The 14,845-nt window shown below is 45.9% G+C and overlaps 1 protein-coding gene across 2 annotated transcripts in view; it reads left to right on the top strand.

The window, feature by feature from the left end:
* FAM20C (FAM20C golgi associated secretory pathway kinase) overlaps positions 1-14,845 on the top strand; it is a 97,030-nt gene that overhangs the window by 39,380 nt on the left and 42,805 nt on the right. For both annotated transcript variants that reach the window (XR_014541411.1, XM_083585092.1), the window contains exon 3: positions 1,238-1,316. Coding sequence is in view for 1 of the 2 variants with exons in the window: in XM_083585092.1 (XP_083441218.1) it covers positions 1,238-1,316 (79 nt within the window). In the remaining variant the exon portion in view is untranslated. The remainder of the gene's footprint in view (positions 1-1,237; positions 1,317-14,845) is intronic.

The raw sequence follows: 14,845 nt of genomic DNA, 5'->3' as shown, positions 1-14,845 counted from the left end.
GAGCTATCCGTGGTCCTGATGAGACTTGTCTGGCTCTGAATATACCTTGCCAAGCCACATTTTCCTGGATCTGGACTTCACTTAACATGACCCTCCTTCCTGAAGACACTGCTTGGCACATCCTTAGCAAGTGGCACTTGAAGATGTGGCCTACTTTTGTAAATTCATGGAGGAAAGGGCTGCCAGTGGCTGCCAGCCATGGTGGTTATGGTCTACCTCCTCAGCTAGAGGCAGCAATGCTCTGAATACAGTACCAGTTGCTGGAAAACATAGGATGGGAAGGGTACTCTTGTTCTGTGTCCTGATTTCCCACAGGCATCTGGGGTTTACTTTTGTGAGAACAAGATGCTGGACTAGATGGGTCAATGGCATAGTTCAACTGGCTATTCTTCTGTTCTTAACCTTGCCTTGAGGGGAAGCTAGGAATGGGGGATAAATATTGGTTCACTTCTTGCTTCAATGTGAACCTATCCAATATGGAGACCAAAGTGCGCATTGCCTTACAAATTTCCCCTTTTCCAGATTTTGCAATCCAGTTCTCCCAACAACAGCAAAAGAGAATAAGAATGCATATATTAGGGGAACATGCATATACTATATGCACAGAAATGCTTGTATTTGTGGAAATCATGTGCTAAGATGCTTGCAAGGGAAGTTTGCCTATATTGCATATATTAGGGGAATATGCATATACTATATGCACAGAAATGCTTGTATTTGTGGAAATCATGTGCTAAGATGCTTGCAAGGGAAGTTTGCCTATATTGCATATATTAGGGGAATATGCATATACTATATGCACAGAAATGCATGTATTTGCGGAAATCATGTGCTTTAATGCTTGCAAGGGAAGTCTGCTTGCATGTGCTAGGAAAATGTGTGCTAAAAGGCTGATGAATTTTCATGAGGGCTTTTAAAAATAACAGTACTAATAATTCACAAACTGATGTGGAAATCTGGTCAAGTTGAGACTGAAAACTGAGCAACTGGGAGAAATCGAAACTGACAAGCTCATCCAGCTCTCAAGGAGACCACACATTAAAAAAAAAAACTTCCCAGTGTTAAAAATGGCACTGCTGTGTTTTTGATGCTGACTGCCCTATAAATAACCCTTCTTTCTCGCTGCAGGTGGTTAACTGTGACATTTCAGTATTAAAAATTTGCTGGTTGTCTATTGGGCATGGTTTAACTATTTTTCTCTTTCTTTCTCCCCTTCTGCTTTCCCCTTCCTCTACAGCAATGAAATCTGGAGGCACCCAGCTCAAACTGATAATGACATTCCAGAATTACGGGCAAGCCTTGTTTAAGCCAATGAAGTAAGTGGGGAATCCCTGTCTTTAAAAAGCAAGTTTACAAAATTTCTGATGCCTGCGAAGAGATCACTAATGGGCATTCTTGTCCGCAGCCAAGCTTGTGGCGGAAAGAGATATGACAGTAATGACACAAGGAGCAATGATTGTTTGGGTGTCCCTTCCTTTTTTATCCTGCCAACCTAGCAGTTCGAAAGCACGTCAGAGTGCAAGTAGATAAAGAGGTATCGCTCTGGCAGGAAGGTAAATGGCGTTTCCGTGCGCTGCTCTGGTTCGCCAGAAGCGGCTTAGTCATGCTGGCCACATGACCCAGAAGCTGTATGCCGGCTCCCTTGGCCAATAAAGCGAGATGAGTGCCACAACCCCAGAGTCGACCACGACTGGACCTAATAGTCAGGGGTTCCTTTACCTTTACTTTACCTGTTTTTAAATTAAAGGGAGGCCTGGGAGGGGGTGGAATCTGGTGCAGACTACAGCATAAGGAAAATGGACTTTTAATGCTTTTCCCTACTTTGGTCCCAATCAACCCCCACCCCCAGCCAGGTGTAGATGATATTTGCATGGGGGATGGGGACATAGCACGAAATAATATTTTGTGCTGCGGATACATTCACAACCAGAGGCATAAACTCAACTCAGGTTGGTAAGGCAAGCATGCACTAACCAGAAAAGCTCATTTGCTTTGCAGATGTCTTACTGCTTTCAACTTGCCTTCTGTATGAACCTCTGCCAGACATTAACGAACTCAGGGAAGGTCAAATATGGGTCAAGGCTCATGAGTTAGATTTGGGTTTAAGATTCCAGATTTACCTTGGACTCATTGCGCGGATGAGCTTGGAAAATAATTCATCTTCAGATGGTAGGAAAACTGATTCACGTTTATGGTAATAGCCAAACGTATCCCCCTGCCCTGCCGCTCCCAGATTTCCCTTTGGTTGTATATTCATTTGTGATTTGTGCTTGTGATTGCATCAGTAAGTAAAAAAAATAAAATCCAAATTATTATATTATTAATTAATTAATTAAATTTGTTAGTTGCTTTTTTGCTATGGCAACTCAAAGTGATGTGCAGTATTTTAAGCAAAAAAAAAAATTGCCTACATACATTAAAACCAGCATATATGTGTATATATGTGTACACACACACACACAACCTGCATGCAACCAGCTGTCTACAAGCTGCTGGGATCCTGCACATGCCAGATATTTAAGTGTCTTCTTGGCCCCAGATCAAGCTAAACCTGGGGGAACAGGCTGACTGCTCTGATTTAGATCTCTGAATTTGCAATAAGCTGCGAGGTGGTCGAGAAAATGCACCAAAGCGCCTGCATTTCTCAAGCTCCCAGCACCGCTTGGCTGTCTGCTTGGGGATATTTTATGGGTGGCTTGAAGTTATTTTGTGCATAGCTGCTCCAATCCCCCTTCACAAAACCCGAATCCCCTGCTGGTTCTGATTAACAGAGCAGATGAAAAGATAATGGAAAAAACATTCTCCTACAGACAGACTTGCCCAGTTGCTCACATCTCCGCACCTTTTGGATTGGAGCTAATCCTCCAATCTGTGTTAGTTAAAACCTTTTGGGGCCTTGTGATAATCTCTGATAATCTCTACCATTTACCTGGTGCCATCAACAACCTTTCCCTCTCTTCCTGCCCCAACCTGACCCTGCAAGGAACAGTCTCAGTCACAAACAGTCCAGTCCTGTGCAGGAATAGGGAACGTGTGGCCCTCCCGAGGCTGTTGGGACTCCAAAAGACTCAGCCAGCATGCCCAGTGGTCAGGAATGATAAGAATAACATCTGGAGGCCCCTCGGGGCAGAGACCTCTTATGATTTGTCCTGTATCAAATGGAGCAGCTGCAGTCAGTGGCCAGTCAGGCTTCTGTATTCTCCTAGGCTACGTATGCACTATGCATTTGAAACAGGCGACTCTTTTCAAAGAATCCTGGGAACTGTAGTTTTGAGGATTACCATATTTCCAAAAAGTAAAAACCAGGACACCCCGAACGTTGTTGAGGTGTTGTTGTTTTTTAAGGAAGGCCCCCAAACACCACCTTTCAATTTTTCAATCCCGCCTTTGAAATCCCGGCAATGTCCAGAAACATCTGGATGTATAGCAGCCCTAGTTTATGGGGAAACTACAGTTCCGCCTGGGGGTCTTAGGGCGGTTCACAGATCTTTGCTTACCCAAAAGGCGATCAGATTGAAGAACAGCAGCAGACCTGGATGCTAGGGTTAAAATGAAGATGTGCTGCAGGTCTGGAAAAGGCAGGGTTGTGCCTCTGAATTCCACTTTCTGGGAACAACGTTAGGAGAGAGATCCTGCGCTGTGTTCTGCTCATGGGTTTTCCATAAGCATCTGGTTGGCTTTTGTGACGGGAAGGTGGACTGGATAGGCCTTTGGCCTGATCCAGCAGGGCTTTTCTTATGTACTGATCATAGAATTGTAGAGTCGGATGGGGCACCCAGGATCATCCAGTCCAGGCTTCCTCAAACTCGGTCCTCCAGATGTTTTGAGACTACAATTCATATCATCCCGGACCACTGGTCCTGCTCGCTAGGGATCATGGGAGTTGTAGGCCAAAAATAATCTGGAAGGCAGAGTTTGAGGATGCTTGATCAGTCCAACCTGTGCAATGCAGGATTGTGCCCGGTACAGGCTGTGTTTTGTAGTAAACAAAACTTCTCTGACCAGCCACAGCTCTCCAGGGCCTCGGATCTAGGCCTTTCTCATCTCGGATCCTTTTAACTAGAGGTTAGGTAAAGGTAAAGGGACCCCTGACCATTAGGTCGAGTCGTGACCGACTCTGGGGTTGTGGCGCTCATCTCGCTTTATTGGCTGAGGGAGCCGGCGTACAGCTTCCGGGTCATGTGGCCAGCATGACTAAGCCACATCTGGCGAACCAGAGCAGCGCACAGAAATGCCATTTACCTTCCTGCTGGAGCAGTACTTATTTATCTACTTGCACTGGTGTGCTTTTGAACTGCTAGGTGGCCAGGAGCTGGGACCAAACAACGGGAGCTCACCCTGCCACGAGGATTCAAACCGCCGACCTTCTGATCGGCTCTGTGGTTTAACCCACAGTGCCACCCGCGTCCCTAACTAGAGGTTAACTGGGGCTTAAATTTGGCACCCTTTACCTGCAGACCAGCTCTTCCCTCGAGTTGCTGCCCTTTCCTTTGTTGGGAGAATGTGCAACAGAATATCTTGGACGGACATTCCATATTAGTGACTTGTGTTGGAGGCGAGCCCTGCGGTTGTCATCCTGAAGGATGATAATGCACCCATCAAGATTTCTGTTTGGGGAGGGGATTCCAGGAACCTAAAGCAAGTCGAGGAAAGCAGAAGGCCACCTGGGGCGATAAATACCGTAGGCTTGGTTTTCTTAACCCAGGAGGGATTGGACTTTCAAATTAGGGACGAGGGTGGAAATCAAAAGCGGAGGTAAGGAAATTTGAATAAAGGCAGGGGCACACTCGAAGGAGGTCAGCACTAAAGTGGAAGCGTGGTGTGTTTTATTACACTGGGTTTCACAAAGTCACTTGGGGCCGCCGAAGGTTTAACAAAGCCGTTCAGCAGCCGTGTTGGGGCCTTGCCGCAATCATAGGCTCATTTCCTTGCTTTGTTTCCCTGGTACAGAAGTTCAATTATTAGTTCCCTCCAAGTGGGTCCATAAAGCAGGAGAGTCAGGGAGGATAAGTGGCTTTGAGTATCTATTTAGTATTCCTCACATCCATGCTAAACATCAGGTTTCCTGTATGAAGCCTTCAGAAGACTGCAGTACTTAATTTTTCAAATGAGAATCAGCGGGGCTCACAAATCATGTTTTCTGGCCTGGTGGCTTTTTCCTCTCAGTCTCAGATTTTTTGCGGGGAGGGGGGCATGTGTTCTGCTTGATGGAGGACAGCCCACTATTTCAGGGATAGGGAAACCTGCATCCCTAAAGATGTTGTTGGAACTCCCGCTTTCATCAGCACCACCCAGCGTGGCCAGTGGTCAGGGATGATGGAACCAGGCTGCCAAAAGGATCTCCTGGTTCTCAATAGTAGAGCATCTGCTGTTTTGGTTCCCACATCACAAGAAGTGAGATTACAGGGAACCAGACAGAGGGCCTTCTCGGTAGTGGTGCCCTCCCTGTGAAACGCCCTCCCTTCAGATGTGAAGGAAATAAGTAGCTATCTTATCTTTAAAAGACATCTGAAGGCGGCCCTGTTTAGGGAAGTTTTTAATATTTACTGCTGTATTGTTTTTAACACTTGATTGGGAGCTGCCCAGAGTGGCTGGGGAAGCTCAGCCAGATGGGCGGTGTGTAAATAAATTATTATTATTATTATTATTATTATTATTATTATTATTTGCATGCAAAGGTCCCAGGTTCAATCCCCAACATCTGCTGTTGAGGCTGGGAATGTCCACTGCCTGAAACCTTGGAGAGCCACTGTCGGACCATAAAAGACAATGCTGAGCTAGATGGACCATTGAGTCTGATTCTGTATAAGGCAGATACCCTTGCCCCACATCACCAAGGCTCTGGGTTTTTTTTGCTCCTGCCAACTGGGTTATAGTGGTTGGCACCTGGAGAGAGGGCCTTCTCAGTGGTGGCCCCCTATCTAGCTCCAAGAGCCTTCTGGCGTTTTTCTCATTGCAAGAAATGAGGTTACAGGAAACCAGGCACAGGGCCTTCTTAGTAGTGGCACATGCCCTGTGGAAATAAACAACTATCTTACTTTTAGGAAACATCTGAAGGCAGCCCCATATAGGGAAGTTTTTAATGTTGACATTTTACTGTGCTTGATGTTTTGATTTGTTGGAAAGCACCCAAGAGTGGCTGGGGCAACTCAGTTAGATGAGCGTCAAATAAATAATAAATTATTGCTATTATTATATCTGTAGCAACAATATACTACTGCAATATTGAGAAAAAGTTTGCAGTAAAGGAGACAAAGTATCATTGCATTTGCAAAGTGTACATTTCCACTAGGCTTTACGAGGAACCCTGTAGCACAAAATAAATAATAATTATATCAAAGAATACTTTAAGCAGCAGACAACAAGGCTTCTGGGCAAGGTTCTGTTTCAAAGATCTTCCTCAGATAATAATAAAGTTCAAAAACCTTTTGAAGTTTTCACAAATGGGAGGACTCCAGGAACGTTTATCTCTCCAGAGACGTTACTTGATTCCAGAAGGATAATACTAGTGTGAGTGTCCAAAATTATAATGATATACAGTATTATAATGATATTTTGTCTACTTGAGGGAGTTGGGTATGTTCAGCATGGAAAAATGGAGACTGAGAGGAGATGTGATAGCCATCTTCAAATATTGGAAGGGCTGTCACATGGGAGATTGAGTAAGCTTATTTTCTCCAGCTCTAGAAGGTAGGACCCAATCCAATGGATTCAAGTTACAAGAAGGGATATTCCGATGGAAGAACTTCCGACGGAAGGGAAAACTTTTTGACTGTAAGAGCTGTTCCACAGTGGAACAGACTCCCTCAGAAGGTGGTGAACATTCCTTCCTTGAAGGTTTTGAAGCAGAGATTGGATGGCCATCAGACAGGGATACTTTAGCTGAGATGGAGGCGGCTGGACTACGTGACCCTACAAGCTTATCTTTCTGGCAGTTGCCAGGGACTAACATGATGATGACCTTTGAAGAATCTTTTATCTCTTGAACTGAGCTGCCTTGCCTTTGCTTTTATTCCAGTGATCTTGTTTTGTACCTTTCCTGTGTTTTATGACGTGGACAGTTTGATGCCATTGTGCGCAAGGCATCGGATAGAATTTGAAGCAAGTTGTTTCTTTCTTCTTGTCTGTTATTAATCTACCTAATAAGATCAATGCATAAAGAAGCATTTTGGAGACCACTATGGTAGCGGAGGCTAAGGTTCACTTAGGAAGACAGACATTTGCCACCACGATCCCTGGGCTGTGGAGTTCCTGTCAGGTTGAGGGGACGCTTGTGTCCTTCAAATTAATTTCTGACTAAGGCTGAATCCATGCTATATATTTAAGACAGTATCATACTGCTTTAAAGCCATGGCCTCCCCCCCAAAGAACCCTGGGAAGTGTAGTTTGCTAAGAGTGCTGAGAGAAGTTAAGAGACCCCCTCGTAGAACTACAATTCCCAGAGTTCTCTGGGAAGAAGCATTGACTGCTAAACCACTCTTGAGGACTGTAGCTCTGTGAGAGGGAATAAGAACAGCTCTCAGCATCCATAACAAGGTAACACTACCCAGGATTTTGGTGGGGATGCCATGACTGTTTAAAATGGTATGATACTATAGTGCACTGAGGACCTAAGAGGAAAGAGAATGCTGTTTTTGTAGTGACACCCAAGCTCTAAATCTCCCTTCCTAGGTGGTCATCAAATCTTCCTTTTAAGCACATTGTTCAGCCTTAGCGACTTCATTGTAGCCTGTCCAGCTGCTTTAAAATGCTGCTCTTATTATTTTTAATTTTCTGGACTGCTGCTGCTTGTTTCTTTCTGACAATTAGGTTTTTAGGACTTTTTAAATTGAAAAAATAGGTTTGTATTTATTTATTTTTAAAGCATATGTGGATCTCTTTTTTCCACTAGCCATCTTGAGGTTTTTGTGTGAAAGGGAGATACAAAAGTTTTAAACAAACAAGAAATAAAGAACATGTGTGTGATAGCGAAGCAACACTCAATGGTCTGATCTGCTCAGAATGTTTCTGAATGTTCTAAATGTTCAGGGAATAAAGCTGTCGGAATATTTGCAGTTACGTTTCTGTTAGCAGAAGGGCAGTGGTAATTTTGGCTGGGGTAGAAACCTCAGGCACAGCCTGGGAATATTACCTTTTGAAGGGCAGGTTGAGTAGTGGAAATAATTTCCAGGTGATAGGGAAACTGACAGGCAGCAAGCTCAGTTGTTGAGGAGAAGATACAGGAAAGGTAACAGGGCTGGAAACAGGAAGGGTAAATGAAGGAGAAGGAGGCTTGAAGAAACTGGGGCGCACGGTGGGGTTAATAAGATAAGGGGCAGATTTACTTATTGATTTGAGCCAACCAGACTGCTCTTGGACTGCAGGCTTCTAATTGCTTTATTCTCCGACCTCTTAAATCAAATGAAAGGCAGGGAAGGAAGGCTGAAAGAATGCCCTTGCGTGAGCGGAGCCCACCGTGCAACAATTATTTCATTTATTTGAAGATCTACATCCTCCATCCTGAACTAATTGCCCATAAAAGGTTGCAGGGTTAGCCAGCTCTATTTACAAATCCTTATTGCCCAATGCAAATTCTGTTGCTAATTCTGCATGAATCAACCCCAAATGAGAATGCTTCCAGGAAACACCAAGGGAGTTCTGAGCATAGCTGAAATGTATCTAACAAACAATTAGCGTGGAGCTTTGCTTAATATACTGCAATATTCCCCACATATTGAGATTTCTCATGCCAGGCTTTCTTAAACGGCTCGATACACCGGGAAGGAAGCCACCCAAAGCCAGCCCAGCCAAATGCTGGAAGGTTAGTAACACCAAGTGGCTTTTTATTACAGTGGTACCTTGCTTCTCAAACTTAATCCGTTCCAGAAGTCCGTTTCAAAACCAAAGCGTTCCAAAACCAAGGTGCAAATTTAAATTGGGATATAGATAAAAGTACAAGTTGCAGGGCTGTGCAAGACAGGGCATCCTTGGGCTGGCTTATGCAAACCAGCCTGGCTGGCCTAGCAAAGAGCAAATCTGTTAACATGACAAAATGTGTTGATGAGCCATCTAAAAGGAATCATTTGGCCTGGGGAGACAGATGTTGCCAAGGTAATGGGGTGTGTGAAGTGACAGGAAAAGAGAGCTTTTAGCAGGGTGTTCTGGGAGGAAGAAGGAGGAAGAAAGATGGGGATCCATGTTGGGCAGGCTGGCTGAAGGCTGGCTGGGAGAGATACCTTGGACTCCAGGGCTGCACTGCTTTGAGGGGCAAGCACTTCTTGAAATGCCCATGCTGTAAGATCTGGACTCCCTCCATGAAGACTGAAGGTGTAAATGGGTGAATAGACCATATTTCTCAAAGCTACGGCAGTCGCCACTGTGTCTCAATTCTTGAAAGCACCACAGATCTGGGGTGAGTGCCTGAAATCCCATGGGCTCTTGCCAGCAGAGAGAGGGTAAGGCAACCAACTTTTGTAACACTATGTTCCCCAGATTCCCCAAAGTGTGTTACCCTCCACACTTTCTCAGTTTTCAGTTGGTATCTCCTCAACCCGTGCCAGGAAAAGACAAATAAAATTACTTGGAGAAGCTGTGGGGCATTCCTTCCTTTTAGCATGGTGAGGGTGTGGCCATCTTCACAGTTATTTTTGAATTGCCTTTCTACCAAACGTGCTCAAGGCAATGCAGAATTGAAATAACAACAACATAGAAATGACAGTCCAATAATTTATTGGTGTCTCCTGCTTTCAAAGGGCCAGAAATTGGTGTACAGTTGCCAGGCCCTGAGAACAGCCCAAGCAAGTTGTGGCTGGATGAGACTTGAACCGACAGCTGGATTTAAACAAGACCTGCTTGATATCTGTGCTGTTTGCAACACAGCTTCACAGTCGCCTGCAGATTTGCATAAACGTGGCTACCTACCCTTAACGGGATTCGCAATCCTTCCTTCCTACCTCCCTCCTTCCTTGTTCCTAACCTTTGTACCTCATTCATCACCCAAAAGATCACCCACAGCAGCTGCAAATCAATCAAACCAGCATAGCCCTTGCAGACATGACACAAGAGGAAAGGGGAATGGAGAGGGAAGAGGAAATCAAGAATGCTCAGACACCAAATACTTAATGTCATATGGTTCTTGTTAATAGTCATAGTCAGCTGAGATTGGGTGAGGGGGAACAGTCACCTGTGACAGGACCTTCTCAGTGGTAGTTCCCAACTTACAGGTGCCTTCCTAGTGAGATGTGTCAAGTCTCCTTCATTGTTAACTTTTAGAAGAAATTTGAAAACGTCTCTTTTTACCCAGGAATTTGAAGGCTGAAAAACGTGTCCCTGGCCACCCTGAAATTATTCATTTTGACAGTAGGTGATGGTTTAAGGAAATTTTAGGTGTTTTCGGCAGGTTGTTTTAAACTGTTCACTGCCAGCATGCCTCTATAACTGAAATGTTTTGTGCAGACCTTATTTTGGAGATCTGGGTTTGCCATGAAATGCCTGCTTTGTTCCCCTGCTAGCTTGCATGGGCGATGGCTAGTGTTAAGTGGCAGACATCTTAGATGGAGCCTAACATCTGCCTGTGAGAATCCAAAACCCTTTGAAAACGATTCATTTGAAAAGGAAAATAAAATAACGTTGCATGCATTTCTGACTCCGGGGATGGGGGTGGGGGAAGGCGGAATTAATTCAGCACACTTGGTTTCCAGCATCAACACACCGCTCCAGAGTCAACGTAGCAATTAATTCAAATTGCAGCGGCTCCCCACCTTCACTCCAGCATCTTCCTAAATGCAAGATGCGTTCAGTAACCGTGATTCTAAAAACACTGGGATTGCTCTGTGACACGCTCTGCTGAAGGAGCCACGGTGGATGCGCAGAGAACGCCACTCTGGCTGGAGAAACAGCTTAAAGCAATTTCCCATGAGGATGTCGCTGTTGCAGTCCTTCTGTGCACAAGAGGCTGATATTCCAGATTTGTGATGCGACAAGCTGATCTGAAGGGCAGAAGCTGATAATCAAAACATTCAGGACTGCCGTGCATGTTTAGAACTGAGAAGTGCCTTGTGTCTGAAGATAGGAAACAGGAAATGCCCCTCTCTCTCTCTCTCACTCACTCACTGTTGTGAGCATATATTTTGATGGAGAAGCATCATTGTTTTCTGTTCTGCCCTGTATTCGCCATGTGCAGCACTGTCTCCCTTCAATTCGCCTTCTGCCCTGAATCATGCTATTTGTTTCGTCATGGCGAAAATACACAACTTACGTAATTTGCGCAATTAATTGCGTAAGTTGCCTTGCCATGGTGTTATTCCACATCATTCATGTCCATGAAAAAGCGATAAAGTGGAAATTGGAGGGAGTGGTGGCTGCATATTGTTTGCAGACTAAAAACAATAACAGCAAATACCGATTATATTCACTGGATTGATTTCTGCTCTGGACATGGGATGAACAAGCAGATATTGGCATTATCCATTCCCATGTCCGTTTGCACCAGAATCCCCCGACATTCCTTGCTAAGCATGCTTGCAATTTAGCAGAACAATCCAGCCTGTGGTTCAAATGCAGGGTGTGCGCATGCTTGCAAGGGGAGCTGCTATCATGGCTCCTGTGTGAAGCAGTGACCTGGATACGGATTCAGAAACTGCAGCAGCACCAGATGGGGAGCCGGGTCTGGGTGCCTCCTACCACATATCACCAGCCTGGGAGGGCACCAAGAGGAACAAAGGCATGTCTTGTTCCACAGGGATACAATTTCCAGAGTTCCCTTGAAGAGGGATTAGAGCCTAGGACTTGCCGATCAGAAGGTCAGCGGTTCGAATCCCTGCGACGGGGTGAGCTCCCGTTGCTTGGTCCCTGCTCCTGCCAACCTAGCAGTTCGAAAGCACATCAAAGTGCAAGTAGATAAATAGGTACCACTCCCATGGGAAGGTAAATGGTGTTTCCATGTGCTGCTCTGGTTCGCCAGAAGCGGCTTAGTCATGCTGGCCACATGACCCGGAAGCTGTACGCCGGCTCCCTCGGCCAATAAAGCGAGATGAGCGCCGCAACCCCAGAGTCTGTCACGACTGGACCTAACGGTCAGGGGTCCATTTACCTTTACTTTAGGAACTGTAGCTCTGTGAGGGGAATAGGCACCTCCTAACAACACCCAACACCCTTAACAAACTACAGTTCCCATGATTCTTTGGGGGGACAGTTTTAAATGTGTAGTGTGAATGTGGCTTGTGAGAACAAAAATGCTGGAGTAGCTAGGCCTTTGGTGTGGATCCAGCAAGGCTTTTCTTAAGTTCTTCACAGAAAACAATAACAGCCCATCTTCCCCATCGAAATCGAGCTTGTTGCTTCCTGTTATGCGGATGTGTTTACTATAAAACTGCTTCTCTCCCTCTCTCTTTTTTTTAAAAAAGAACTAAAGCACATTTTTGCTTTTACTGTGTTGTCCTGTTTTTTTTCCAAGTCCTGCCCACACCAGGTCAGGCCTAGGTAAAGGTCCAGCTCTGAATTCACGGAAGTGGGCACTTTTGGCTCTGGCAGTCAGTATTTACTGTCAATCCCACCTCTCCGCCCCCGCCCTTAAGGCCTCTGACCAGCTCATCCTTTCCGTAGGGCCTATTTAGTAACCCTCAGCTTCCTGCCTGTGGACATGTCTAAAAATCAAAGGTAAATATATAAACAGCAGGAACTCTTGCGGAGACGGCAAAACCAATACAGAGGTTTCCGGATCCCGGGGTTCAAGCCTTGCTAAAGCCTGAATGACTAGGCTGCAGTCCTCAAAGCACTGGACGGGTGCAAACAATCCACACCCCTACGTAGTGAAGAAAGCATTTTGGCTAGCAGGGTACTGTTGAGGATCAAGAAGCCAGAGGAGAAGGAGAAGACGATGTTTGCTCAATCTTCCTTGTACCGTAATGCTCACCCTGCAATTGTGGCTGAGCTCTGCTGAGGAAAAAGCTAGGGCAGAAATTACAGGGTGTTGTAGACTGAGGCTCTAGGACTGTTTGACAATTCTTTAGTTCTAACAGGACTCAAGAAAGCTGTGCTGCTCGTGTTGTCCTAGCATTAAGGGAAGCTAACTTGGCTAAACTTTACGGAATAATGTTTTCAAGGAAAAGAAACCTTCCTCATCTCAATTAAAAGGACATGGGGCGAACCTGTTGGATCAAACCAAAGGCCTAACTCAGTGTTTCCCAAACTTGAGTTTCCAGCTGTTTTTGGACTACAGTTCCCATCATCCCTGACCACTGGTCCTGCTAGCTAAGGATGATGGGAGTTGTAGTCCAAAAAAACAGCTGGAGATCCAAGTTTGGGAAACGCTGGCCTAGCTAGTGCAGTATCTTGGTGCTCCAGATGTTTTGGAATACAGACCCCATCATTCCCTCACCATTGGCCTTAGTCGCTGGGCCTGATGGGAGGTGTGGTCTGAACCATGTGGCAGGCAGCAGGCTCAGGGGGGCTGGACTGGTGTAATTTTTTTCATCTGTTTATTATTGCATTTGTATCACACCTTGGCTACTAGCCACAATGGCTATGTTCTGCCTCCACGTCCAGAGACAGTAATGCTGGAAAGCTCGGGAGGCAGGGAGTGATCTTCTCCTTGGACCTGCTTATGGGCTTCTCATTGGAGCCTCTGCTTGGCCATTGTGAGACCAGGATGCTAAATGGGCCTCAGGTCTGATCCAGCAGGTCTCTTCTTTATGGCCATACCTTTCCTCCAAGTAGCTCCAGCTGGCCTTCTGCTTCCCCATTTTTTATTCTCACCGCAAGGCTGAGAGACAGTGACTGGCCCAAGGTGAGCTTTATGGATGAGTGGGGATTCGAACCCTGCTCTGCCAGAAGATCCTGGTCCAACACTCTAACCCACCGGTGGGGAACTGGTGGCCTATCAGATGTTGCTCCCATCATTCCTGAGCATGGGTCTGATAGGAGTTGGAGTCCGATGAGACCCAGAGGTTCCCCTTCCCTGCTCTAACCACTCCACCACATTGTCCCCTGAACCATGCTGCAGCCTGCAATGCAGCCTCCACTCTCTGTGGTTACTAGGGAGATAAAGAATTGCTTACTGAGATAGCGAAGCCGGAACCGCTGCCGTGCGAGAGTGAGCCAGGAAAGGATCTAGCGTTGGTGCTGCCCAAGAGAAGAGGGAATCCATGCAGAAAGGAAAGGTCTTGCAGTGTGGCCAAGCTGCCTGCTCAAACCCCTGCCATTCTGGCACACAGGATGTTGTCTGACAACTCGTGTGCAGGCTCAGTGCCATCCGGGCAGATGGATGCCATTCGTCTGGCAGGCAAAGATGCCTGGCTGGCTGTCCCTTGCGGGTGTCAAGGGCAGAAGTGCCCGGCTGGTCTGTAAATTGCCAAAATGGATCTCTCTCTCTCTCTCTCTCTCTCTCTCTCTCTCTCTCTCTCTCTCTGTTTCTGGAGGCTATTATAAGCTGATGAGGAATGCAATGGGGACCTTAGGTCTGTTGTTGACGAATTTTGATCATTGGGCCATGACTGAACCCACCATCTGTCTTGGGGTGATCTTTCACCGCTCGATCGTTAATAAGTGGGATCCTTTGTGGAAAGATTCATTGGTATGCCTTAGAAGTGAAATGCAGAGGAATAGAAGCCGGCGGGGTCAGAACTGTTGAGGAACTATTTGCCCACCCCTTCTCCATCTTCTCTTATTTTTAGTTGAGTTCTGAACATTTCTCTCTTCTGGAAACTGGGTGGGAGAAGAGCGAATCCACAAATTACAGGAAAAATGCAGTGACCCCCCCTTTTTTGTTTGCCCGAGAGCCTTGAACATTTGGCTTCCAGATGTTGCTGGACTCCAGCTCTCGTCAGCCACAGCCAGCATGACCAGTGATCAGGGATGATGGGAATTG

This window comes from Podarcis filfolensis (genome assembly GCF_964270895.1).
Source record: "Podarcis filfolensis genome assembly, chromosome: 14".
NCBI lineage: Eukaryota > Metazoa > Chordata > Lepidosauria > Squamata > Lacertidae > Podarcis > Podarcis filfolensis.
The sequence above is the reverse complement of the archived record's forward strand: the minus strand, read 5'-3'. Positions and strand labels throughout refer to the sequence as shown.